The 27,871-nt window shown below is 58.6% G+C and overlaps 1 protein-coding gene across 1 annotated transcript; it reads right to left on the minus strand.

Annotated features, from left to right (window-relative positions):
* Positions 1–9: 9 nt before the first annotated feature.
* Positions 10–27,871, minus strand: INTU (inturned planar cell polarity protein). Its single transcript, XM_037497783.2, is given in 17 exon segments — positions 10–1,751; positions 2,386–2,543; positions 3,367–3,556; positions 4,574–4,671; positions 5,931–6,413; positions 6,965–7,186; positions 7,795–7,857; positions 8,804–8,857; positions 10,951–11,140; positions 11,452–11,529; positions 12,972–13,061; positions 14,974–15,092; positions 18,185–18,249; positions 18,252–18,387; positions 19,322–19,407; positions 23,851–24,386; positions 27,666–27,871. Coding segments are annotated over 17 exon segments (2,886 nt in total). The 3' UTR covers positions 10–1,639.

Below are 27,871 nucleotides of genomic sequence, written 5' to 3' on the forward strand. Positions count from 1 at the left end.
GCTTCAGCATCCACCTGGGGCTGAAGACCAAGAGAACGTTTGCTGTATCTGGACAGCGCAGCACCTGGGCCACATGGGCCTGGAGGTTTGCACCTACAACAGAGCGCGTGGCTTTCGCCCGAATTAAGATTCGTAGTTCTTTTGTCTTTTATTTCTCTTGATTCTTTGCCACCAGATCAAAGTCTCATTAAATGAAACTCATACGGAAAAACTCTAAATTCTTAGTTCAGCCTGTTTGAAAGTCTGAAATGGTCAATAGATCCATTATTCCTTAAAAATACTCAGTACCACAACTAGGCAATCGTGTTTTGGGGACGTCTAGGACATCTAATAAAAACTTAAAGTGCTTAATGCCCGCGTGCGCCCCTGAGCAGCCCGAGGCAGCGTGAACAGCAGGCGACACTTCAGGACCCCACGCGCCCAAGGGGAGGCTGTTCTAACCATTTCCACAGCTCAAGAACCAACTTTGCTGCCCTGGTGTGGAAGTTGTCATTAAGGCCCACAAGTCCCTAATGGGGTGGAGTTAGTCTGCTAGGCTGGAAGCCCCCAGGGGAGGACAGGCCTTTCCCAAGACCCACCTTCAAAGGGTGTGGCCCATTTGGTCTGACTGAGCGGGTCTGACTCATGTTTGAGGTGGGAAAAGCAGAGGCTGACCTCAGGCTGGAGTAATTTGCCCTCCAAAGCTTTCTTCTTTCTGAAGAAGAAAGAACCCAGTTTGTAAAGTCTTGGGGGGGGCAGCGGGCAGGGGGAGGTATCTGTATCCCGGGGAAGACCCACCGCCTGAGTGAAGGTGCAAACTTGTCACGTTCTTCTTCCTCCTCTGTGCAGCAAAGTCTGAGCCAAAGCAAAGTCTCCCCCCACTGGTTCCCTTTCTCTGCTAAAGGTCAAGCAAACTATTATTCATTAAAATGTCCCCCTTTGGGAAAACCTATACATGACAGAATTGTCAGCAATAATCAGCATTTAACAAAATAAGTCATCTACGGATTTCTTTAGCCAACTTTCTCCGTGCTTTTAACATAATTAGTTTTTAAAAAAGATTGACAGAGAACTCTCCAGCAATTCCTGAACGGTATAAGCTGTGCGTGACTGACGATATTTCAACAAAAAGTAAAACAAAGTTTATGGACAAATAGTTTAAAAAATATATCCCAGTCAAAACCGCTGACGTGAAAGAGTAGAGAAAATCAAATAAATAAGTTGAAATTTTAACTCTTCGCTCTCTCTGCAGTGAGGTAGCTGCTAAGACTCTTGCTTGACCTCGTGAGGAGCTGGCGCGTGGACATCACAAAGTGCCGCTGAGCCCGAGGAAAGGACACGAGATACACTGCTTGAGCTGAGAAAATACACAACAAATCGGGTATTTTTTCAAGACAAAGATTTCCTGTGCTAGTTTTACATAGAGCACTTCACGTTATTTCAGACTACTCGTAAAGCAACGCTGTACGCCAACGTGGAAGTAAGCTGGCAAGCCCGGCCTCCTCTGCTGACCAAGCGTCTTCTCCAAAGTCTCACAAAACCACCAAAGGCGGTGCGCATCTGACCCAGCGGCTTCCAGCTCCATGTTCAGCATCACGCGGAGGAAAGACACCGGCCGCCCCTGCTTGGCCGCGGCGCCTGCTGCCTCAAGGAGACGCGGCTACAGGGTTAACCCAAAGAACAGCTTGAAAGCCATTTCCATGGCGATTTCTGTGACTGAGTCATGGAAACAGACGTAGAGTTCCTGCAGTTTGGGGTGAAGAAAGAGTCTCCTGTGGAGGAAAAGAACACATTTCTGGGACACAAAAACAAGAGAAAAGGTCTTGCCTTTCAATGTATCTTTTTGTTCTGAAAGAACCAGTAGTAAATTAAAAACCACTCATCTAAATCTATAATGGGGGAAATGCAGCTAGATTTATTTTTAAATGAGATATGCCTTTGGACAATTATTTTTTATTTTCCCAGAGTATAAAGAGCCTATTTTATCAACCTGCATTACTCAGTCTCAAATGGTCAGTGTGGTCAGTGCCGTCCGGCCGTCCCGGCAGCTCCAGTGTTTCAGGTACACCCCCTGTCCACACCACGTACCCCCCACAGGCAGTGGTGGTTAAAACCTTAAAGTGTAACAGCTGTTCTCTGCCAATAGTACTGAATAGGGATGAACATGGAAAACTTTAGTTTTCTGACTTAAAGTTTTAATCTGTATTGAATCAAATACAAAAGATTATACAGGTGAAAATTAGCATCTAACAAAAGCCACCTATGGATTTCTTCAGCCAACTTTCTCCACCACCCAGTAGGGCAGCAAGGCAGGGCTGTGCGCCCCAGTCACTCACCCCGCCGCCCAGGAGGCCAGGCCCCGGCCACTCACCCCGCCGCCCAGGAGGCCAGGCTCCGGTTACTCACCCCACCACCCAGTAGGCCAGCACGGGAGGGGCTTTGCGCGGGTCAGCCCAGGGCTCAGGGGAGCACTCGAACAGCACACCATGCTCCTTCACGGGGGTAAGAGAAGACCCAGAATTGGCAGCGCCGGCGGAATCTCCACCATCTAGTGCCTTCCTTTTCTGTAAGGTAGCAGGTATCAGACCCAGCAGCGTGACTTCCCAGCGCTTCCACGCAGACGCGCGCCGCTGGCGCTAACCGCGCAGCACTGCGGTGCCTTCGCCACCCTGGAGCTTGCTACCCCCTCGCTGACTTGCTCCCTTAAGCCTGGAGTCCTCTGTCTGAGCCGTTCTTCACAAATGCGTTGTTCCCTGCACTGAAATGCACAGAAGCTTCCTGCTTTTGTCATTTCTTTTGAGTCCCAGACTCTCACGGGACTCACCTATGCGAAATTAAGTGTTTTTCTCCTGTTTGTTTGTTCTATGTCAACTGAATTGTCAGACCTGCCAAAGGACCTACAAGGGAGAAGGGAACAGTCCCCCTGCCCTACAAGCCTTTGCTTTCTCTCACAGTCCTCATGGAGTTCGCCAAGCACCCTGTGGTCCACCCTCTAGAACACATCCAGAACCCAGTCACCCGCCCATCTCTTGCCTTGAGCCGCCCTCCTGCCTGGCCTCCGCCCCCCGCTGCTCCACACAGCAGCCCGGTGGGCCTGCGGATACGAGGATGGGTGTCCAGCCCCTCGCAGAACTGCCCCCCCCACAGCTCCTCCCATGTGCGCCCACACCCCCCCGGGCAGGACTCCAGGATGCCAGGCTCGGGGTTATGAAGCGGAGCTGCGAGGCCAGGGACAGTGGGGACAGTCCTTTGCCCCTCAAGTTAGGTTGGGTGACCATAAGAAACACGTTAGGTGGAATAGTCGCGGCCCGGCAGACTGAGGAGAGGGCTCGCGGCGAGACCACGTAGGGAAGGGAGTGCGGGCAGAGCCGCGCCGGTCAGGCCCACCTGCGCCCGCAGCGTCTGCTGGAAGACGGCTCGGATGGAGAGGCAGCAGCGGTGGAAGTTCCGTATCAGCTGCGGGTGGATGGAGCCGCTGAGCTGCGCCACCTCCTCGTGGGTCGGCGTGATGAGGATGCCTTGCACCGTTTCTAAGGCCACGTAGTGGAAAAGTGTGTTCTCAGGGCCCGACGTCAGCCTGGAAAAGAAAGAAAACGAGGCGTGAAGTCAACTTGGAAGCACTGCTTCACGTTGAATGGTTAGGCTCCGCGTAAGCCTCGTCCACCGCATCATGTCCGGGGTGCAGCGTGATGGGCCCAGGAGCTGGGCAAACACTTGGTCCCCTGCTCCTTGGCCGAGGGACAGCCCCAGCGCCCGCGGGCCCGTGACAGGAAACAGCCCGGGGGCCGAGAGGGTGAACCACACGGACGGGGCAGCCTGGCCATCCGGGTTGGCCAGCACCCCTGCAGTCCTGAGTCACAGCCTGTGCCCAACTCAGGTGTGAGCCCAGAGAGGGCTCAGACAGGGACCAGACCAGACGGCTGAACGCAGCCCGCAGCCGCGTCAGCTCCAGCGTGGAGCCTGCGACCACGACGCTCAGGCAGGACCGCCATTAACAAGGGCGAAGCTGCGTCCAGAGCCGGAAAGCCCGAACACGGCGGCCGGCCCGGCTGCGCCCTGGCCTCCCGCCCTCCCCGCGCTGCCCCTCTGTCACGTCTTTGCTATTCCACTCTCCACGCGCCCCTTGCCGGCCCTTCCTTCCTTGCCTCTTCAGGCCCGCCTGCGGGCCCCAACAGGCCAACAGAACCTCTCAGCGCTGCTGCCGCCACCAATGGTGAGCACGGCCGAGGAGAGGTCCACTGTGAGCCGCGGCCCCTCGCCCGCACGCACAGAGGAGCTGAGGGGTGCCGGGGAGCCCCTCGGCATCCGCCAGCGTCTGGGGTGTGAGCGCAATTCAAACGTCAGCTGTACGAGGGGGAGGCCATCGTGGAGGCCAGAGGCAGGGGCGCTCACATTTTGAAATAGCACTTTGTAGATGTTCTACCCCTTCCTGGGGTTCCTCGAAACCAAGCGCTCTAGGGAAGTAGCACAGCATCGCCTGCAAAGTGTAAGGCACGTCACGCCCCTGACTGCCAGCACGGACCTGGCCTTTCTCGCAGAAAGCTGCCAGAGGGCATGGGGTTTGGGTGGAAGGGGCACGCGGGGAGAGCCTTACTTCACCGTGTTGTACGCGTCCAGGTCTTTCTCTGAAGCGCCCTTCTTCGAGCTGCCCAAGTTAAAAGGACTGGGAAGGGCAGGCTTCTTCTTAGTGACCTGGAAGCACAGCAGAGGCGCTCGTGTCCGAGGGCGGAAACCAGCGGCAGAAATCCCATGAACACGTCCAGGTGCGCGCCGGCCTCCGCAGCGCCGCCTCCAGACATCCACATGCTGGCCTTCCTGTGCGGCCGGCTGGGCAACCCCCGGAGGACGCGTATGTCCCCCGCCTGCTCACAGAGCTGCATGGGGGTGCTGAGTGCACCCCTCAAAGGGGGGGCCGCATCTCACTTATCTTTGGACCCGCTCTGTGCCACACAGCGCTCGGCACACAGTAGGCGTTCAGGCAGCATCTGCTGCCGCCGGGTCTTAGTGTTTATTCAACCTCTCGTGGGAGCCGCCCGCCCCTTCCTCCGAAGCCACGTTTCCTGCTCGGCTCCTCAGCGGGGCCAGGACAGCAGGACCAGCCCGGGGCCTCCGGCAGACGCTGGCGGGTGCGGGGAAGCAGGAGCTGGCTCTATGGCTGTGCCATCCGGCCCACAGCCGGGACTGAGCCCGCTGCTCCTCCACGCTCGCTCCCGGGGGCGCCTCCGGCAGCAAAGGCACGACTCGGCCGTTTCAGAGCGCGGCTGCGCACAGTCACTACAGGCTGCTACTCTGCCGCCCACGCGGGTGTCACGGCTTTTTTCATGGGGAAAAACCACAGAAAGGTGACAATCAATCTGGAGAACGAGCACCTTCTTTGCTTTGCTGTCACATGTTAGATTCCTGAGTATAGAGTCCAGACCTTCACAGGGGCAGGCAAGGGAAAAATCTATAAAACAGAATCTCTAAAAATTTATGAAAAATAGAGTAGGGCCTCCCCTGGTGGCGCAGAGGTTAAGTGCTGGGCTGCGAGGCTGCCCGCAGCACCGGTTCGTTCCCCAGCCGCCGGCGAGGGGCCCACCAAAAAAAAAAAAAAAAAAAAAAATAGAGTCAGACACAAATATCCACGTATATATACTTTTGTTTTAAGTTTATGAGTCACTTTTTGTGTCTGCTGAACATTTTAGGGCCTATTTTGCCCAGTCGGCCCCCAGACGGGATGCACTGTCAGCCGCGAGTGGAGGCGGGGCGGGGGGAGCAGGCTGGGTTCTCCCCACTTGCCATCGGTGCGGGGCAGCAGCCTGCGGCGGGAGAGTCCCTGGTATCTTGTTCTGCCACCCAGACCACCGCCAGTGCATTTGCACAGTGCTCTGCCGCGGAGCTGCCCTGCGGCTCCCCGAGGGGACAAGGAGGCAGCGAGGCCTGATGGGCACTGGGCCCAGACAGACACTCACCTGCAGCGAGGCCCCGCCGTCCTCTGGACCCTCGGAGCCCTGAGCTTCTCTGGGCTTCCAGCCCCCATCAGAGGCGGGGTGGGGGCTCAGAACACCGCCTTCTCCATTTTCACAGCCACTGTCGGAGCCGCCGCTGCCCCGAGGAGGACTGGGCTTCCGCGTCCTCAAGGAGGCGTCCCCGAAGAGGGCCCTTCTGCAGGCCGGGGAGGCGGCCGCCCTGGAAGCTCCCTGCAGCCTGCCGAGGATGGGGGAGCTCGTCAGGCCGTCTGGCTTCTCCTGTGACCCCACGAGGAACCAGTCAGCACAGGACAAGCTGGGGCTGGGGGGAGCAGCCAGCCGCGCCTCCAGCCGGGCCTCCGCCCCTCTCAGCTGCTGCAGCGTGGCCCGGACCTGGTCCACGTAGACGCAGTCTGGGCCGGGACTCCCGATGGCCGTGGACGCACAGCCCCCGGCCTCCAGCAGGACGCACAGCATGTAGTGCCTCTGGAGGAAGGAAACGCACACTGTGGGGCTCGCGGCACGAAGGCGCCTGAGTGTGACGCGTGTGCACACGTCCGTGAACATGCCGGCCTGGGCACGCGCGAGTACGTGGTCACTACCAGCGCTGCCCTCACTTGCCTTCTTTGTTACTCTCGGTGCCCTTGAACACCCTTGGAAACAAAACCTCCTGACACCCCCTCAGAGGCCACTCCCAGCGTGTGGAGACTGAGCAGCTTTGAAGGGTCAATGGTGGGGCCCTCCCGCCCACACGTCTCCGTGCCCCCATAATTTCTCACAACAACCCAGCAATGAGAGCACCACAGAAGCGGGGGGGCAGGCCCGAGGCCCCACTAATCTCATGGGGCTTCAGGGTGGCATTGCCTAGTGTCAGAGGGTGTCAAGGAGAGGGGACCAGTGGCAGGACTTTCTGGATACTGGTGTTGGGAGTGCTCCCATTTTAAACTGACTTGTTAGTTTCTATTTAGTCAGGAAGTGGCAAAAAAAAAAAAAAAAAAAAAAAAAAAAAAAACCAAGAGAGAAGCGCAGAGACTCACCAGGCCAACGATGAGCAAAAAGTACCTGCCGTCGGGGCCCTGGAAGGCCGCGCTGTCGGAGGGCACAGGCGGCGTCGGGTGGTGTCCGGGGAAGACCTCCCGCCACACCAGCAGCTGGCCGACCCGCCGCTGGGCCGCCAGGGGCTGCAGGCCACGGTGGCGGCAATAGGCGGCAACGTCGGCGAGGTCGTCCACGGGCAGGTGGCTGCAGAGCAGGTAGCCCTGGGAGGGACCGGGCGGCAGGCAGCGAGCGTGAGACGCGGCGTCACCAGGTGTGTGGGAGTCCCCTGGGCCTTCTTTGGGGCCGTAAAGTTTCCCGTTTCAAAGGGGACGAGTGGAGACATGCTAGGAATAAGTGCTCCCCTGAGATCCAGCTAGAGGGCAGAGACTGACACCCCACGCCGGCAGATGGGGGTGGCACTAGCCTGCGGGTTTGCCAGAGTCACTTCCCCCACTCCTGGGGGAAGTGCAGAGGCAGCAGTCGAGGCAGGAAAAGCCTCACCACGCACCCTGGCTGCGCCAATGAAAATATTTCAATTCAGTGGACGCTTAACTTGCTTCACGTGCAGCCAGGGACCGAGCGGCAGGAGGGCACTGCGGCAGGGGCACTGCGGCAGGAGGGCCTGCCCCGCACTCGGCGCTGGAGGAGCGAGTCTCCTCAAGGCGCCTGCCAGGCCCGGGTGGCATGAACCAGAGACGCGCTGGGCGGCAGAGGCGGAGTGTCCACGCCCAGAGCAGGGTCGCGGCGGCCTCGCTTCTGTGAGCGTCTGCGGAGTGTGCGTTAGGCGGCGCAGTGGCGAGCACTGCTCAGCACCAAGGCTGCTGCTTACCTTGTAAAACAGAGACGACCCCACGATGGTGTACAGCCGCCTCCGGTCACAGTGGTCCTCGGACTGGGGGACAGACAGACGGGGGGGAGGGGTCAGAGAACGCCCAGTCTACCGCCTCTGAGACATTCAATCCGCAGTAACGGGCTCTCCATGAGGCCTCCCTTAGGGGCCAGGGCACAGGCGCGCGGGGAAAGACAACATGCACGCATGTCTACTCCGGACCGAGGACAACTCTGCCACTGGTTCTCAGCGGCTCCGAGGACAGAAGAGCCCAGAAGAGCCGTGACCCCAGGAGAAGCTGCAGTGAAGCTACCTGACTTAGCATCAGCGCACGTGGCCCACACACCGGGCCTGTGGATCCCTCCGGGAGCCACGTCCTGACTCTGACGGTCACTGCCAAGATTCCCCAGTTCTCTGGACGGCGACACCCCCATGCTGCCGCTTCTGTGAGCACGACCCAGTCCCCCCAGCTAACCCCGGGGAGGTGTGCGGGGAGGCGGGTGAACGCGGCGGCCCCTCCTCCGCATCAGGTCTCTCAAGTGTTGCTCCTCCTGGGTGGATGCCCGGCCCCCTGGGGCTGGCGAAAGCTGCCAGGTTGTGACACGAGCATACGCTGCCAGGGGCATCTGGTACGTTTCTAGCCCCGACTCCGCCCCCCGTCACTGCCCTGAGGAGCCCTGGCTTCTCTGCTTGAGCTGCTATGTACACAGGCAGGTGCCGGGGCCTCACGGCCCGGCCACCCCTCTTCTTGGCCTCTCTGCTGGATGGAGCCGGGACACTTCTTTACAAAGCACATCCTTACTGGCACACGCACACCCCCTCGAAGCCGCGAGGTGGCACTAATGCACCCCACTGCAGAGCTCCGGTGGCCACCGCCCCTGAGCAGAAGGGCTTGGGGGAGCAAGGGGACTGAGCCCATGTGGCGAGAGCCCCAGGGCTGCGGCTCTCCGTGGGACGCGCCCGAGGGCTGAAGGCAGCAGCAGCAGGGCCCGCCCTCGCCCATGCTCACCAGCTCTGCAAAGTCCGCAGCCTCCAAGTCGCTCAGCGCCATGTCCAGTTCAGTCTACAGCAACAAAGTGACACAGGATTTAACTCCCGTTAGTAAGTTTTTAGTAAAAAAGCATTTCACAATATCTTAAGACACGAATACGTCTCTTTCTCTTGTGTTATTCAAGAAATGTCTCAACATGGAACACCTTGTTTTAAGCTGTGCAGTGACCAAAAAACGGGTCCTTGCAGCCACAGGCATTTCTCAGTCAAATCTCAAGTCTTGACAAATCGGCGTCTCCCTGGAGCCAGTGCGAACCACCCGCGAGGTTAGGAGACTGTTACCCAACTTCAGTTAGAAAAAAATATTAATCTATTAAAATTCTTAGAGTGACAAAATGGCAGTGCAGCCAACCGACTTCGCTGCTCTTGCTTCTCTGCGTCCTGTTTCCCCATAGTTGGGTCCTGGCAACCACCAGCGGTCTCTGCTCTCTCTCGCCTGTGTTCTGCATGAAGTGCCCGTGTGAAAGGATTGTTCATCTTTGTCTGGGGATTAAAACACGGAGGCAAGCCTGCCCTGGGAGCTGGCGGCGGGAGACTGCCCCCCAGGGTCGTCAGGAAATCCCTCACTCGGGCTGTGGCCTTTGTTTCCATGGAAATACCCAAAGGCTTCCCCGTTCTTGTTCCTCTCTGAAGCATTCACCATTTTTAAATAGCCTGAATTTAATCTGCGGTTTCATCTGTGACCACGTACTTCCCCTGAAAGTGACTGGCGGCAGGAGCGCGCGGCGTGGACCACAGACGTGAGGAAGAACCTCCCTGCCAGAGGCCAGGCACCCGGTGGGCGCCCCAGAGGGTGCCAGTCACACCCCAGTGCCCCGTGGCCTGACTTATCCCCCTGTGACCCACAGCCTCAGCTTCTAGCAAATTCTTCATGTTCTGCTGTTGGGGCGCTGGCTTCTCTTGTGAGAAACCACAGGACAAGCGAAAGCCGCCCCTTGGGGTGTCTGCTCTGGGGCAGCTGGGGGGCTCAGTGGGCTGCCCCCTCCCCAAGGGAAAGGGAAGGGGTGCCCCTCTTATTCCAGCAAACCTAGGAAAGGTGACCAGGGAGAGGAAGAACAAAGCAAGTAGCTTTAAACAGCTGGGGACAGCCGGAGACTGCAGCAAGAACAGGGAAGTTTTCATCCAAGTTAAAAAATAACCATTTCCACTCAGTTTATGTGGCACCAGTTACTCCACACACGCTTCTCACTAGATTTCTTAGGCATGAAATTTCATGAGAAGCTACATTGTCAACAGGCCCTATGATTTTTAACACAGCAAGGAATAGCAGAGAGAGAGCGCGAGCGAGCGGGCGGGCGAGCGAGTTCTTTGACTTTGCTAAAAAATCAAACACACAAACTCGAGGGGCGACTGTGTTTCAAGGTCACACTCATCAGCGATGCGACTCACTCTCCGGGGCGGCTCCCAGCTCCCCTGCAAAGACGCTGTCACGACCCCCCCAGATGACAGAGCCCTGGACACAGCCGAGCCACAGCCTCACAGCCCCCCGCGGGCCTGCCCCTGCTATGAGGGAGCAGACGACCCTGGCCCACAGCCGAGCGCGGGGCGAGTCCCCTCCGAGGCCGCTGTCCACATGGCGTGCGCCCGCCCAGGGATGGGGCAGCCACGGCCTCGGCGAGGGCCCCGCGGCGCCTCCGGTGGGACGCGTTTTTCGGCTGAAATGTGTAAAAGTGACGAGGCGCCAGGACGAGGCCTCCTGCTGAGCCACCCTGCTGAGCCAGCCGGGACGGGGCAGCGGACCCCGATGTTCCCGTGAAGGAAGACTCTGCCGTCACCCGCCGGGCCGGCTCCAGGTCGTGGCTGTCACCGCCGTTGACCGCTGGCGTCTGTCCAGCGGCGCCGCCCCAGCACCATCGGCTCGCGATACACAGAGTCACAGGACTCAAAGCAAGACACACCGTCTGGTCGCGATTCCTAAAAAGGCTGTGGACCAGGCGACGTGCTCAGGTGAGGGGAGACGGTTCCTAGCAAGGACGAACAATGTGTATGCGGCCAGTGCCCCTGGCCCCCCTCAGCCACCGACTCTCACCGTGACCCCGAGAGCAGTGAGGCGTGCAGGGAGGAGGACCCAGTGAGGGTCCTGCTGGTCTCTGAGAGCCTCAGTACCTTGAGGTCCCGGGGGAGCATCAGCCACCGGACGCCGGGCAGCGTGTCCAGCAGCGGGGTGCTGGCCGCCTCGTACCACTGCGCGCAGGGGCCCACGCCGCCCTGCAGCCTCAGGGGTCGCAGCACTCTTTGAAAGAAGGAGCTGAAGAAGTGGTCCAGGTGCGGAACGTGGTCGGCCTGGCAGAAGGCACTGGAGGCAGGGGCTGGAGTCAGCACCGGAGCCTCCGCGAGCCCCCAACCCCCGAGCAGGAGCCGCCGCCCTCACGCTCCTGAGGCACCGGGGCAGGAGCCCCCTCGCGTTGTCACCCCACACCCTACTCCGAACTGCACGGTGGGTGTCCCGTGAGGGGCCCATGGGGCCTGGGCGGTGGCTTGTCTGCCACAGAAAAGGCCCAAGTAGGGGGCTACAAAGCCACAAAGCCACTGCTTGGGAGCAGGAGCCCGCGCCTATCCACGGCCCTCACCTGTCCACAGAGCCTGCACCTGTCCACAGAGCCTCACCTGTCCACAGAGCCGTACAGGAACGTCAAGGTTCGGGCAACATCTTGGATCATGTCTCGCTGCTGAGGAAGAGGGACTCTAAAAAGAGCAGACACGGCTGTGTCTGTGACACAGTCACGGGCGCCTCGCTAGGGAGCCCGATGCCCCCTCACACCTGGGGTGGGCGTGCGGGGTGTCTGCCAGCTGCGGAAGGCGGCTGTCTATCACACCAGTGGCGGCGGAGTCTGCAGTCTAGACTTGGGGCCAAGCAGGGAAACGCTCTATCACTATTTCTATGCCAAGGAATTGACCCTCTTTGGGGTTCAGGCTCCCCTTGTTAAATGCACTGATAACCACCAGCCCCTTCTCAGGCCCGCACTAAAGGCAGAGCTGGATGGGGCCAGGGAGCAGGCCTCTGGGGGCCTGTCCAGCGGCATGTGGACAGCAGCCCCAGGGACACCCTGAGCCTTCGGCGCGAGGGCTCCTGACCGTGGGATCCTCATGAGCACCGGCGCTGCGTCTCGTCCCTACGTCTGGGCGGCTAGTTATGTGGGAACAGGTAACTGCTGCCTAACGCAGGGGCTGGTTCCCAGTCACTGGTCACAGCAAACAGCCCGGCCGTGCTCACACAGGCTGGCTAATGGTGCGGGTAGTTTGGTGCAGAATCAAAAGAAAATTCATCCGATAGGGAGTTCTACAAGCTTTGTCAGGCACACCCTCTAGCATTTGTTCTGCCATATGATTGTTATCTGGGGCCTCCCTGGTGGCACACGGGGTTAAGTCCCAGCACTATGAAGCTATCTGCAGCCTCTGCAGCCTGAGTTCATCCCCGGCCAGGAAGCTGCCCACAGGGCCCAGCAGCCCTCTCCTGTCTCCCCGCTGCTCCCCTCAGCAGTGGATTTCAGTGGATCCACCTGATCTGCTCCCCACTCTGTCTCTGGTGAATCCTCTCACCCTCCCACACACCTCTGGCCTGCACCCCAGTTCTTGTATCCGTAAATAAATAAAATAAATCTTTATTTGGTCATTACTCGGTAGACAAGATGTGATCAAACAGAAGATGCAAGCGTGTTTAACAGTATAACGGGGCCAGCCCAGTTACTATTTAAAAGAGGCGAGAGCTCAAACTTGGGGTCTGAAAAGTCCTAGGACAAGGCCGGAAGCCTCGCCCATGTCCCTGGGCTGCCCCTGGTGCCTGCCTGCCCCCGGCTCTCAACATCCCAAGACAAAGCACCGGGAAAGCCGGACCATGGCCAACCCAGTCAGAGGCGCTCTGCGGGGACAGATGCCTTTCCGCAGAACCTTCATTCTCCAAAATCCCCACGGAGAGGAGCCCCACAGAGACTCAGAGCCCGGTGCTGCAGGAGCGGGGCGAGAGGCGGGCGCCTTCCCCCGAGGTGTGGCTACGGCCTGGCTCGTGACCTGGACCCCCGGCACTGATGAAGGAGGAGGCCTTGGCTGCCAAATGTCATATTTTAGGGGAACAGACTTTGTTTTGGAAACGACTTTAAGGGAAACAACGACAAAAGGTCTTGACTCACTCTTCGGCAGGCAGGCCCATTAACAGCAGCTTGTGAGATTCTTTCCAGTACGTCACGTGGATTTGTTTTCCATCTACAAGGAGGGACGAGCTGCGGAAAAGCAGAGGCAGAGGTGAGCTGTGACCCCCACGGCACAGCCCAGGCGGCCGCAGCCCCTCCAGGCGCCGCAGCCGCTCATGCGGGAGGCCTGAGGCCTGACTGAGAACTGAGAGCCACAGAAACCGCACAGGACTGTGTGGTGACAAGGATTCTTCTGGAACGTTAAAAATAAACAAAAACCTCTAAGTCAAACAAAAGTAGATCCATGGCAGAAAAAAGATATGCTGACTTCTTTGCTTACATTTTTTTCTCCTAAAAAGCTCCCGCTGCAGGGCATTAATTTAAACATATTTCCTGGTTGCCTGTTAACGAGCATCAACAAATGTTCATCACTAAAGGAGAGGCCCAAGAAAGGAAGACGCAGTCCCAGCTCACGGGACGACACTGAATACGGGTCACGGGTGTGTCAACGAGTGACCGGGAGACAGGTCAGGCTGGAGGGCGGGTCTACACAGCGGGGACCACGCAGGGTCACATCAGTGCTGCTCAGACTGAGCCCCCACCCTGCAGCTTCTCCTGCCTCAGCTAAACGAAGGGGAAGAGACAGTTGTGTTCTGGGGAAGGCGGGGGGCTGCGACTTCTGCCGGTGACTGTCGGCGTGGGAGGAAGAGGAAAGAAAACAGACTGACCGTTTTCCTTCCCTGAATGAAAACCTGTGCCTCGGCATCTACCGGCTGGATCCTCAGGGCCTAGAGTCTGCATGGAGGTCGGGGGGGGGGGGGGCGGGGGGGCTTCTGAATATGAATTGCTAAATAGGATTTTTCAAAAGGGATAGTACTTTTGCCTTAACAGAGTTGAAACACGTCCATTTTTCTAGAAATATTTCTAGTCAGACAGTACAACTTGTACTGGGTATTAAAACTGTGACAAAAGACAGGTTACTAAGAAACCCCTGAAATAATTAATGTCATATTTGTTGTCTCGCAGATTTTACTTTCAGCCTGCACTTAACTATTTTCCACATGTTTCATTCACATCTTATGAATAATAAGATCCAAATATCAAATAACATCTATCCTCAGGAGTAAAAGAAAAAGATCCAACCCATATGGAGAATCTTAAAATAAATTTTCTGTCTTTCTAGTAGGGTTAGAAAGGAGGCCGTGCCTTGGAAGTTGCCCCGTGGAAGACAGCCCTCCCAGCAGCGTCTCAGCTGCCGCCCTCGGGGACTCGCTGAAGCAGGGAAATCCACGAGACAGAGAGGAGCGAGCAGAAGCCACGAACTCACATACCCGCGGGCTTTACACGGGTTAATTTTGTGATACTATGAACTATATTCTGCAAAGTCATTAAAAAAATAAAAGGCGTGCAGCCTGCTTTTGGGACTGCACACTCCACCGAAGCGGGCCCGGCCCCTGTGCCCCAGGAGGTGCTCGCGCGACTGCGACCCGACCCACCCAGGCCCACCGAGCCAGGAAAGCAAGGCGGCTGGGATCTGGGCTCCGGGGTTGGCTCCACGAGGCACTTTCTCTCTCAAGAAACCACTGGGCATCGCAGTAATTGCCCCAGGCCGTGTGGGCGCCTCCCCCTTCCCCCCGCAGGGGGCGCCCCACCCGTGTCTCCCCCTTCTTTGTGTGTCTTCCCCTTCTTTGCGTTGTGGGAACCGGAGGTTCTGAGCGAAGCGCTCCCCTGGCTCAGTCTCCACAGCCTGGGGCCTGGCAGGCTGGCGGCCAGGATCCCAGCAGGAGGCGCCAGACACCTCAGGACCTTGCCCCCAGAGCGCTCACTGCCTCTGCTTCCAAGCGGACTGGACACCAGGCCCCCGCTGCCCTGAGACCCGGGCCAACCCCCGCTGCCACGGTGTGGACGGCACGGAACCCCGAGTCTCAGATGCTGGCTGGCGTTCTGTTGCTCGGGACCGCGCGGCAGAGGACGGCGGACAGCTGATGACAGGGCTCGCTACCTGGTCACGCGGGTCCCGGTCACGCTCTCCAGCATGTCGCAGAGCGTGAGGAAGATCCCCCGCACGGCCCGCAGCCTCTGAGACGCAGCAGACACTGGGTAATGGTAAAGAATTTCCTGCTGGGGAATGAAAAGAAGCCAAAGATCAAACTCCTCAAATTTCCCAACTTTTCTTTTTCGGTCCTGGGGAATTCAGGCTTTGTAGTAAGGAAAGAACAGAACAAAACAAAAAGAATCCTTTCGGCCTCATGAGGGTTTGGTGCAAACTTAAGACTGCGTGGAATTTTGAGCACACTTCGCATTTAAAATACCGCATCTGAAAATCAGTTACAGTCAAATGTGGTCACGACACCAAACTACATGCCGGGCGGGGCCATGATTAGCTGGAACACTTTCAAGTCATTTCAGACAATGTTTTACATTTTAATATCCTTTACAATAAATCCAGACACTGCTATTTTTTTTTCCTGTTTAATGATGGATAGCGATTTGCTATCTACACGAACACCACATGCAGCTGCCAGGAGTCTTTACAGTCAATTGTGTTCATGCTGACACTGAAAAGAAAATCTTCCCCATCTTTGGTGAAATCACTAAGTCTTTCAACCCCAAACAAGACTAATCACAAAGCGAGAATGTGAAACCAAACAGGAAGAGAGAAGGACCTCCACGTTATAAAATCTTCTGTCTTAAGTTTGAGAGGCTTTGCTCACCAGAAATCAACCGGCATCAAACCCTAAAAGGAAGCTTATTTTAAATCAGGGAAAATACTAGATACAGCAGGTGATTCACAGACTGCGTGAGGTTCCCAGGAGCCAGGTAGTGCCGGCAGGTGCCTGGTGCTGGCTGGAGCGTCCCCACGGCGGGGGTGCACCGTCTCCCCTCACTTTTTGGCTGGCATTTAAAGCAACATGCTATTTTTCTCACAAGGCACATTAAAAACAGGCAAAATAAACATTTCTAGAAATAAAATTTGGAATTCAGAGTAAGCTCCAGCTACGCTGTTTATTTTATTTTTATTTTTTTAGATTTATTTATTTATGCATATAAGAACTGGGGTACAGGCCAGAGGTGCAGGGGGGTGGTGGTGAGAGGATTCACCAGAGAGAGAGTGGGGAGCAGAACAGGCAGATCCACTGAAATCCACGGCTGAGGGGAGCAGCAGGGAGACAGGAGCAGTCTGCTGCGCCCTGTGGGTCGCTCCCTGGCCAGGGATCGAACTCCTGCTGCAGAGGCTGCGGACAGCTTTACAGCACATGATTAATCCCTTGCACCACCGGGGGGGGGGGGGCGGGGGATGACGTTCACTGACCATATCAGTGAACTATTAACACAGCCACATGGAAGCCCCAACACCTAGAAGCTAGGTTCTTCCTTGATCGCCTGCCTGCTACAGCTTGCTGTAAGCCTTGCATGGGCTCTCGACAGGAAACGATCATGTGACATGGCACATCTTGGCAACTTTCACATTTGGACCAATTGTAACTAATAATAAAAGGGACATCCACGTTTTTTATAATTTTTTATACTCACTGAGCCCATACAATATATGCAAATTGCTACGGAATAAGCTGGCCAAGTACACGCTGCCTATCGATGATCTTTCTTGTTATATTTCCAGTGTAAAAGCAGTTACAGGCATTTCATTCTAGAGCTTAAGACACATAGGGGCTGAGATCTGCTGCGTCTGCTAAATAGGTTTAAACCTTGACCAGGACATGATCTCATTATATTCAGCCAAATATCAAATACTACTTTTTTTTTCCTTCTCTCTTTCATTTATTAGTTTTATATTACAAGATCTGGAAGGGTCAGTTTACAATTTATCAAATGCTACTTTCAAGGGATAAAGGTAAGCTTGTTGATTAGTTTTCTCCAGGTCCGAATCTTGTGGCCGGAAGAACACCAGCTTTTATTAAATATGTGACTGACAAGAAAGCAAAAGGTGCCCTCGCTTGTAAAGTCACAGTGGTCACGACAGTGGTCTGAGAAGCCTCTGTTCTGCCTCAGCAGCGGGAGGCGGAGGCCTGCAAAAGCCCGGCAGGCTGTGGTTCCCACCGACCTAATTAGCTGCCTAAGCCCTTGTTAGCAGCGGCTACGCCTCTCTGGGGCCAACGAAATCCTCTCCTAATTAAAATGTCGGCACAGAAGTGTCACGAGACAGAACCTGTTCCTTTGAGCAGCGGCGACGCGCTTTCCCAAGGAAAGAAAGGAGGCAGTGAAAGGCCTCTGTGGAGCCCCCACCAGACGGGCGCCCCGGGCTGCGCATAATGGGTGCTTAAGTGTCTCGCTCCTCTCAGACAGAAAGGATCAGTGATACGTGCAAGACATCAGAATCGCCGGCTCGGAGGCGGCGGGGTGTTTCTGGACGCAGAGACATACCTCCCAGCGAGTCCCTCTTCCATTTCAGTCCCTGACCCCGTGTTGGCATCTGCAGCAACACAGGGACGGGGCAGCTGGTGAAAGGCGCGGCATGGAGGGGGCTGCACAGGCCCCGGAGCCATGAGATGAGGCTGAATGAAGCCTCCAGACCACACTGGGGACACGGGGGGCCAGGCGGCCAGACACCGGGCAAAGCGCGCTGAGCTGTGTGAGAGGTCGAGGGGCTCCCGCTCCTGAGCACCCCTTCCCACCACGGCAGGGCAGCTGGACGTGGCTGGCAATGGGGGTGGGCAGGAGGGCAGGGCAGGCACCTCCGAGGACCCCATCCCAGGCTTTGGTGGTGAGCCGAGGTGAGCGGCGCCTCCCGCCCCGGGGTTGGGCCGGCCAGCCCCAGCAAAGACCTCTTCGGGAGGATGCGAGCTCGCCAGGTGAAGCAGCGGATTCTCCGAGAGGAGAGCTGGGGGGCCTCCCTGGGGGCGCAGGGTGAAGTCTCGGCACTATGAAGGTGTCCGCAGCCACTGCGGCCTGAGTTGGATCCCTGGCTCCCGTCTCCCCTCTGCTCCCCTCAGCAGTGCATTTCAGTGGATCCGCCTGTTCTGCTCCCCGCTGTCTCTGGTGAATCCCCTCAGCCCCGCACCTCTGGCCTGCACCCCAGTTTTTGTACAAATAAATAAAATAAATCTTTTTTTAAAAAGGGGGAGAGCTGGAGTCAGTCACCCCAAGGAACACATGGAGAGCCCCAGGACCGGGGTGGGGTGCGTGGGGTGCACAGGACAGTGAGGTGAGGGGTGCTGCAGAGGCCGCAGCTCTCTGCCCTCTGGGCCGCTCACCTCTTCCCTCGATGTCTCGGAGTCGAGCTGCAGGGTCAGGTACATGACGACGTGGGGGGGCTCGGGGCCTCCTGCGGACCCCCCGCCGCTGCCCCTCCCCACAGAATTCTCGCCAGCTCAGTAGTGCTCGTCTGCGCCTTTCTCTGTCGGGGTGGCGACACCTCCTTTTTCACAGCATATGCATTTTCGAAGGTGAGTTTCACCTTTAAAGATGAAAACAGGGTGATTTTCACAAAGAAGGGTCCGCCTGTGCGCCTCCCCCCAGGGCCCGGAGGGCGGCTCCACACACCGGCCGAGCTATTACTCGGAAAGTGTCTGTGTGGGCGAGGCCGGCAGAGGCACTGGACGTCCTCGCTGTGCTCTCGGCCACCGGGACAGGCAATGGCCGGAGCCGCGCTGGCGCGGGCGGCAAAACAACAAGAAGCTGGAAGGACAGGAGCGGCTGTGCGGGGCGCGGAGGCCGGACCCACCACCCGAGTGAGCTCCCGGCTGACACCCAGGGGCCCTTATCACAAGTAAAACACCCACTTGACGCGATGGCGGCCGTTCTGAGTTCCGAGAGGCGGTCACTGAGCAAGGCTGGGCCCTCCCCTGCGCCTGGAGCGGCAGCCTGTCCGCTCTGACCGGGCAAAACCCCAAACACGGATTTCCTTTTCTGAGCAGGTGGGGAGGGAGCTGAGGTCCGAGCTCCTCAGTGCAGGCAAGGTCTGAGTTCAGCAGGTTGGGGCGGAGCGGGCGGCCTGCGTGGAGGGGGGCGCTGAGCAAACGCACTGGCCACGCGGGGGGCCACGCCTGGACGGTCGTTTCTTCGCAAAGCTGTCAGTCACCCCAGTGAGAGCCGCCTTTCCCGGGCTTGCTCTCTGGCCGGCGAACCTGACGCCCAAGGACGTGCCCGGGGAATCAGAGCACGGCGTCCACGGCCGGCACGGAAGGGCAGTTGCGGGGGGAACGTCAAGCAGGAGGAAAAAGAAGCAAAGAGCCGGCGCGCTGTGGAGGCGTCTGCAGCCCCCTCGCTCGTTCAAGCGCCCCGGCCCGCCAGCGCGGCCGGCCGGCCCCTCACACACGCCGGCTCTGAGCACTTATCAGAGGAGACGGCGCCAGATGCACCCATTGGGAGCTTCTCAGAAATGCACCCACCTGTGCTGGCCCCGGGACGCAAGACAGGACCCTCTCCACGCTCTCTGCGGTGACCTCGACGTCGTTCACAGCCACGAGGACGTCACCTGGAGAGAGAGTCATGTGGACGACGGCCCTGGGGCCCCAGAAGCTCTCCAGCGGGGGGTGGGGGGCCACCAGGGGCCTGCCCGGGGGCCTAGCTCAGCGCGCTGCTGCGCCTGCTCAGCCCCGCACCGGGCACCGCCCGAGGCGTCAGAGGGGAGCGCCCCACAGGTGGGAGAAGCACAGAACTCCAGAGAACAAAAACCAGGTACCTCACCCAACAAAAGTGGCCTGAGCCACGGACACGCTGGATGAGGGCGAGCAGAAGAGGCCTCACAGAGGCGCAGGTGGGGGAGCCAGCACGGGACAGAGCGAGCATAGGGGCATAGGAGAGCCAAGGGGCTGCCCCTCCCCGCCTTCTGCCCCAGGGAGGTTGGCAGCCTGCCCCAGGCTGGGCGCTCGGGCTGGACACCCGGCCTCGTGCCGGTCACTCATCACAGCACGTGAGCAGCCTGGTGACTCTTCAAGCAAGAACTGGCAAAGGACGACAAATTGCCAATTTCAGATCAACTTGGAAAAAAGTAACATTCCCTTTACTTCTTTTTAAGTAAGTGATTAAACACGTGTGTGCATCAAATTCTTTACAGCTGCGAAGATCATGAAAAAGGATCAGCGAGCCCAGTTTGTTTCATACAAGCCCCTTCGAGACCGTTCTAACTTAGAACATTGAGAATGTTCCACAACCTTGACCTTCCAAGTAAAACTCCATGACTGTCGGAGGCTCCCCCGGCCCTCCGTTCTCCCTCAACGCTGGGGGCCCAGTTCAGCCGCGAGTGTCCGGAGTGTCCGGCAGGCGCCTCCAGAGCCAGCAGCCCGGAGGCGAGTCTGAGAGCGAGCCCAGGGCAGGCGCCAGGGAGGGAGCCGGAGACGTTTTCTCTGCTATGAAAGAGCTGTTGGATCCCACTTCTCTCTGTCCCAGAGTTTGTTCCCTTGCTACGGGCGCCCCCCTGGGGAGACAGGGACAGACTCTGAGCCCACACGGGGAGCCTGTCCAGACGGAGAGGGGCGGGGCCCAGCTTGGATCTTTGAGGGAAGACGGGGCCTGGGGACTGAGGGGCAGAGAAATGGGGGCGCTTCTTCTATCAAGACAGGCGTCAGGACCCAATACAGGAAGAGGCTGATCACGGCGCTGGGCTCCACCCCTCACCGTGGCTGGTCACTGGAGAACACCCGCCCTTCTCCTCCGGGCTGGGAGGTGGACGTGCTCGGGCAGGGCTGGGGCCGCTGCTCTGCCCACCGTGCGGCCAACGCCCAGGCTCACAAAGTGCTTCCGAAATGAGGTCCTGACTGCTGACCGTAGGAGCAAGGACTGCGTGAAAATACAGCACTGGGGAATGCGCTTTATCTTTTTTGCACAATTGTATTTTCCAAACTGTCTGCAACAAGCATATACGATTACTGTTTCACTGAGAAAAAAATTTAAACTCACGTTTTTAGTAAAAGAAACCCACCGCCATGGCAGGCCGCGTGGCGGACGAAGGGACCTTGCAGCTGTGGGTGAGGATCGTGAGCTGGGAGGCCCCAGGAGACCCGATGGGACACAAGGGTCTCTGGGGGGCGTGCTATCAGCCGGAGGCTGGGCCCGGTGGGGACCGGCAGCCTCTACAGCCGCCCAGGGAGGTACCTGCCCCGCGTCCACCTTGTGCAGGACGGCCCGGACACCCTGAGGTCCTGCTGAGCCCTGGGGCAGCGCTGACCTCCACTCTGTGAGGTGGTCAATGTGTCGTTCTGGTTTGGTTTTTGCTTTTGATTTACTTTTTTGTGTTGGGGGAGATTTTTATTTTGTGTGTGTGCGTGTTTCCCTTTAAAGGGTGTTGTTTTAAACCACTGAATTTTGGGAAATTTCATGGCAGTGAAAGAATAGGCATCCCCAGCCCACCAGTGCCAGGGCGTGCCAAGGCGGGGAGCAGGTGGGGCTGGCGCAGGAGCCGTAGCTGGGGACAGGGGGGAGGCCTTGGGAGCAATAAACGGGGGGTGCACAGCACTGGGAAGTGTGTGGGGAACGGGGTGAGGTCAGACCGTGATCTACTGCGTCAGGTCAACTGAGTCAACCTTGACGTCAGGGCAGAGGCCCGGATTCCTTACAGCTACCTCGTGCCGTTCTATACGCACAAGCCAGCGCCCCTGCTGACACAGCCCTGAGCGCTGAGAGAATGAATTTTATTTACCTTTTGAGCTCTAGTCTGGGTCTCATCCACAGCATGCAGACTCCACACCAGAGACAATCCAGGCCCTCCCAGCCTGGAGCCCTAGGAGTCCCGGCTGGGGCCCGGGCACCGGACTCTCACTCAGAAGCCCTGGTGGACGGAAGTCCCTGACCCTCTCCCTGATGGTGGGGGGGGGGCGGGGGGGGGGGACATGCACCATTGTGGTTCTCGTGAGATGGAAAACAAAACAATAAGGGTGCTGGAGAAATCGCTGGGGACCCCAGCACTGGCCTTAGTCTCAGTCATTACAAACCTTCACACAAGTGAGGCATGAAGGCCTTTTATCCTTGGAAGACTCACAAATAATAGGGATTTTTATGCTGGTAGGTAGTTTTTAGAATTGGAATTTTAATCACCAATAAATAATTAATTTTATGGAGATAAACACAATTTCATTAACATACATTTACATTTAATAAATAATTATGATGTAATTGTTTCAATAATTAAAACGATGAACATGCTTAATTTATGAGTACTTTCTACTTAATAAATGATCAAACATGAACTTATTAAATTTAAATGACCATATTTCTGCCTGAAATGTTCATGCTTTTAATTTTTCATTACTACTGAAAAAGCCTTCAAGGAGTGTTTCCCTCCTGGCCCGTGGGGCAGCGCCTTGCCATGAAGGGCCAGCGAGTCAGCGCCCTCCAGGTGGTCTCGCTGCCCCACGCCCTGCTCGGCTTGGAAGCGCTGGACGCCAGCCAGCTCCAGCTTCTGGCTGAGGCCCGACCACCACGGGATCTGCTCGTCAAACATCACGCCATCAGTTCCTCTAACCACAGAAAAAGGTCCAGGCCACTCGGGGCTGGCAGGGGCACAGAGGGCGTCTGACCGGCTTGGCCCACTTCTTTAGGGTGAAGGCCTCAGAGCGGATGACTGGGTGGAGTGGCACACTGAGCAGGCTGATGCCACTGCGGTTACTGGCTGAAAGGACGCAGCCACTTCCTCTCGTTGCTGCAGGGAGGGGCGCTCTGTTCCCCTCCCCCACCCAGGGAGCATGAGGCAGGAGCACGGTGTGGCCAGGCCCAGCATGGCCAGCGCAGCATCCCCACCAGCCCACACAGGGTTCTGTGGGGAGCCACAGACAGGTGGGGGTGGCTATAATTACCTGGAAGCGTCACTGCCCTGGTCTGTGGGGGTGCCACGGGGTGGCCGTGGGCTAAGGTGGGCCTCCATGTGGCCGTGGGGTTCCGAGGGCACAGCAGAAGCCGCATCACCCCGTGAGCCCACCTCTCCAGCCGCTCCGGCCACCGCAGCAGGCCCGCCCACCCGGCTCTGGACCCGGCTCGCAGCTTCCAGCCAGCCCCGGTGCCCAAGAGGAGCCGCCCACCAGTTTTGGACCCGTCTGTCCCCGCAACTCGACTACTTTCTCCAAGTAACTACACCTGGCGTGGTCTTTGTCATCCTAGAACTGAGCAGGTGCTCAATAAAGCATTTGTTGAACGAACGAACACACACGAAATTCAGATGTCAAGTAAGATCTATTCTTAAGTGTTTGGAAAGTCTCCATCAAAATTCCTTTATCACAACTCGCAGGCGGGGTCGGCCTGAGACTCAGCTTTTAGGATAGTTGATAACACGTGAGCGTCATCACTAACAGCCTCACTTATGACTAGTGTATCTTTGAGCAAAAGCTGCCTCGCCCCGGTCCAGGCCCTCCCACAAGTGACCGAAGACATCAACACGTTTTCTAAGCAACTCAAGCATTCTTCCGGCAGCGTAAGGCGCGCCGGGCAAACGATATGCTCGTCTGAGCACACGCTCTGACTGGCGCGTGGGTTTACCGTCCCCTCAACACAGAGATGTCCGTGATAAGCACCTGTGAGAGGAGATTTCCATCCCACACCACCACGGCTCGGCCGACGGGAAAGCTCAAAGCCATGTAAGAACAGTGTCCTCCAGGGCAAGGCTGCAATTTAAAAGTATTTCTAAATATCTTTAAATCACATCTTTTTGTACCATGGTATTGGACACGGGCCCCCAGACCTCGAACATCACTGTGCCGTCAGCTCACGTCCCAAAATGAAGGCGATGTCTGAAATTCATAGCCCAGAAGGCGCAGGTTCCCCCGGCCTGCCAGATGCCCGGCCCCGCACGGTGGCCTGCCTGAGGAGTGCCAGCCCCCAGCGGCCCTGTGCGGAGCTCCAAGCGGCCCTCGCGCCCTGCCTGCCCACCCCTCCAAGGCGGGGACCCCACATCTGGGGCACCAGGCCGGGAGAGCACGGCCACACTTACCGATGACGACCTGGCCGCTCTTCATGGCAGGGCCCCCGGGTCGCAGGCCGTGCACCGCCAGCCCGGCCCCTGCGCCCGGCCGCCCCGGCCTCCTCCAGCTCCACTTGGTCTGGTGGATGATCCCCAGCAGGGCCTCCAGCAGCCTGGGCGCCTCCTTGGCCTTGGTGGCAGCCAACGTCCGGGGGTTCACGTAGACACTCACGTCTTTGTATCGCTGCTGGACCACGACCCCCGCCCTCGGGTGGGACTGATGCTTCAGGATGGACACTGGGCCCTGGGCGCAGCTATTTTTCTTCTTGGAGTGCTTGGGCAAAAGCTTTTTGCTTTTCAAAATTTTGGTGAAGCGCTTGAGCGTGGGTTCACACTTCTGCCCCGCCTCCAGGTCGCCCTCGATGATGACCTCCTTCTCGCTGAACCTGACGCGGGTCCCGGCGGGCGACTCGGGGAGCAGGCTTTCCTCCTCCTCCTCGCTCAGCTCCAAGTAAAACAGCTCCCCGTTCTGCTGCACGCAGTCCAGCCACTCGGGCTCGAGGTCACTGTGGAGAGGAGCAGACAGTCTGACGGCAGCCGGGCCTGAGGAAACGGCGGTGTCTCCCTGGGGGGGCGGGGGCCGGGGGCAGGGGTGGAAGCGCCCTGATTATTTCCGTCTCCTTCCCATTTCTAATTTATCGTGCGCCTCCACTTTGTTTCCCACTATACAACCTGGAGGAACGGGGAGCGGAGGAGACGGAATCCTCTCCTGGGAGCTACGGCGACAGAGGAGAAAGCAATAAAGGAAGAGACGGCCCCTTCTACAAGCTGCGGTTTTGCTGGACTTCTGTCAATTAACTCAGCCCGTTAGCTAATGTCACCGGACAGTAATTTACATCGGGACTCAAGCGTGCGAGTCTATCCAGACGTAAGTCCTTGGAAACTGCACGTGCAAACCCCTCCTTCCACTGTCAGGTGGATGGACGCTCACCCACCGCCCCCAGCGGCCTTTGTGCGCACAATAAAGTTCCGGAAAAGAAACGTTCCCCTTCACGAACCGACACCCCTGCTGAAAACCGGTTCATAACCACGTTAACAGCGGCCGCGCCTGCAGCCCGGGATTTCCGGGACGCCCCTTGCGCGCAGCTGCCGCGGGAGAGGCCAGCCGCGCCCAACCCATTCCTCACAGGGCTGTTAAATGCCTTTTAACTGGTAAGCAGCCCATGAAAAAACAAAATTATTGTTACTAACTGCCCGCAACGGCATTAAACGGACGCGTCCTCGGATAACCAACTCGTGTGACCCTCGACCCGACCCCACGCTGTGGCCTTGCTGGCTGCAGAGGAAAGACGGGCGCGGACAGACTTCAGAAACGCGAGCTGGATTCTGGTGGGAAGGTCTGATCTGTGTGCGAATCACGGGATCCGATGGGAGGCATTTCTCTTTTCTGCAATTTTTTTTAGCAACTCTGGTTCTTTTAACCGAGAATCCAAGGGCTCTTCTAAATACCGCGAAGATTAAGCCTGAAACCACGCTGTCCTATTACTCGCCCTGGCACTGACCACGCCTTTGCCTGAAGGTGACCCGGACGCATCCTGAGCGCCAGGAGCGGCGCTTTGACGGCCTGACGACTGGCGTTCCCTGCCCTCGCCGGCTCGGGGGCGCCATGTGGACCTGGGCACTGAGGTCCCATAGAGAACAGCAGCCCCGAGCCAGCTGCCCAAGCCCGCCCCGCCCGGGACCAGGACCAGGCCACAGTTCTACACGGTCACGTGTGAGGACATCTGCCCACGGAAAGAGTGAGCGGACCCGCTTGCTGTGCAGCTCCCTCTGCGCCTGCGGTGCCCCAGGGACGGGCGCTGAGACACAGCTTCCTCCTGCGAACGTGAGGCTCGTCTCAGCCTCTCAGACCTGAAGGGGAAACACTGGGCCCAGGCCAGCACTGGCGGTGGAGCCCAGGCAGTGTCCGGCAGGATCACTGGGTCAACACGTCGCTTCCTCCAGTGGGAAGTCACCAGAAGGAATCAGGACAGCCCCTGGCAGTGGGGGCAGAGGAGACCCTAAGGGAGGTTCAAGAGGATAAGCGGCCAGGAGGGGGCTGTGAGCTGACGGGGAGAGGGCAGGGTTCCAAGAGGCACCAGCAGTGGAGGCCTGAGGGGCCACGTCCAGGGCTCCATGGACATCCAGCGCTTCGCTGGTCAATACACCGCGTCTGTGTCGCGCGACATGAATGTCTACGCCAGGGTCAGGTCTCTGCCGGAGCCACGCCAGTAACGACCCTCCCTGACCGTTCGCCCCTCAGCCAGGGGTCCGATCTAACCCTGGCAGAAGCAAATCAGAGGCCGGCAGACATTTTGTTGCAGCACTTCAAGGCACTTTTGAAAACATGGATGGGCAGAGAGCTCTCTGCGGAGCGTAGGAGTGAGGCACAGAGGTGCCAAAGGGGGGCCGAGAAAGGAGAAGTTAAGGCCAAGGGGGATGACAAGGGGTCGGGTCGAGGAAGGGGCGGCACTTCAGTGGTGGCCAGAAGAAAGGGTGCGCACGCCAGGCCTGCGTGTGCAGGTGTGGGGTGGGAAGGAAGACGGGAGAACAGACGCACTCTTGCTGCCCTGGGGACCTGGTCTGAATGTCTTTGCCCCCCACCCCCAACCTTCCCCGCCAGGTGATGGAGTCAGGAGGCGGAGCCTTTGGGGGGTGATCAGGTCTAGGTGAGATCATGGGGGTGGAGCCCCCAGGAACAGGTTCCTGCCCGGTGAGATGGGAGCGGGGGAGTCTGCCCCTCCTCGCCCTGCAGATGTGGGAGACCAGGAGTCAGCAGTCTGCATGCCAGCCCGGCCCTCGCAGAGCCTGGACTCAGCATCCCAGCTACGGCTCCTTCGGACTGTGAGAAATAAACGGTGGTGTACACGTCACCCAGTCGGTATTTTTAAAAATAGCGGCTGAGCTAAGACAAGAAGGAATACGGTGGCTGGGAAGAGGAAGCTGTCAGAGGGGAGGTCAGCAGGGCCGGCCGACACAGGGCGTCGCAGCACCCTCAGGCTTCTCGTGCGAGTGGAGCAGAAAAACTATGTTGTTAGAGAACCTTTAGGTTCACAGAAAAAAAAGGCATTTTCCATGGACTCCAAGGCCTCAGGCGCACAGCCCCTCCATGATCCGCCCCCCCCCCCCCAGCCCCAGCGGTTTCCGTCCAGGGACCACCCCCTGCTGCCCGCTGCCCACCGCCCTGCCCACAGCCCAGTTCCCACCGGGGTTGGGGGGCTGGGGGGGGTCTGGGCTCGGACAAAGGTGGATGACACGTCCCCACGGGGCGCCGTGGGCTGACGGCGGCTCTGGACCCGAGCTCTCCCACCACTAGGCACCTCGAGCTGCCACTGGCTCCAGAAAGGCGCTGGGCCCGCAGGGTCAGGGAGAGGCTGCCCCGGGCCGCGGGCGCGACCACGGGAGACGGGCCTGGCACTCGCCCCGCCCGGGTTCAGAGACGGCACTGGGGTGCCACGGGGCACCCCGGGGTGCTGGGGGACGCAGGACACCGGCCGGGCCGTCGGTCCCGGGACCGGCACAGCCCTCCGGGCGCGAGCCCGCGGGGACCTGGACGCGCGCGGGGGCCCCGAGGGCCGGGCCGGGCCGGGCCCGCGAGCGCAGCCGACGGAGCCGGGCACTGTCCGCCCCCCGGGACAGCCGGGCGCCCCTCAGCCCCATCTCTGGCCCAGGTCCGCGTCGCGAGGCGCAGCCCGCTCCAGGGCCCGTCGCGACGCCCTCGGGCCACGCCCACAGGCGCCCCGCGGCCAGCTCCGGGCCCGGCCCGCTTCGCGCCGGCGGCGATTGTCCCTCCGCGCGACCCTTACTCGCCGCTGCTCGCGGAGCCGTCGGACGCGGAGTCGCTGGCCCGGTCCCCGGCACCGTCCTCCCCCTCTTCCCCGGGGGCCCGGTGGGCGGGGAGCGCCTCCGGGCTCCCAGGAGAGCCGCCCGTCGCGGGTGACGCCACCCCGCGCCCCCGCGGCTGCCACAACGGGACCCCGGAGCCGCCGCGCCCGCGCGCCGGGGCCGCCAT

This window comes from Talpa occidentalis, unplaced genomic scaffold (genome assembly GCF_014898055.3).
Source record: "Talpa occidentalis isolate TD23 unplaced genomic scaffold, MPIMG_talOcc4v2.1 talOcc4.8, whole genome shotgun sequence".
Classification (NCBI taxonomy): Eukaryota; Metazoa; Chordata; class Mammalia; order Eulipotyphla; family Talpidae; genus Talpa; species Talpa occidentalis.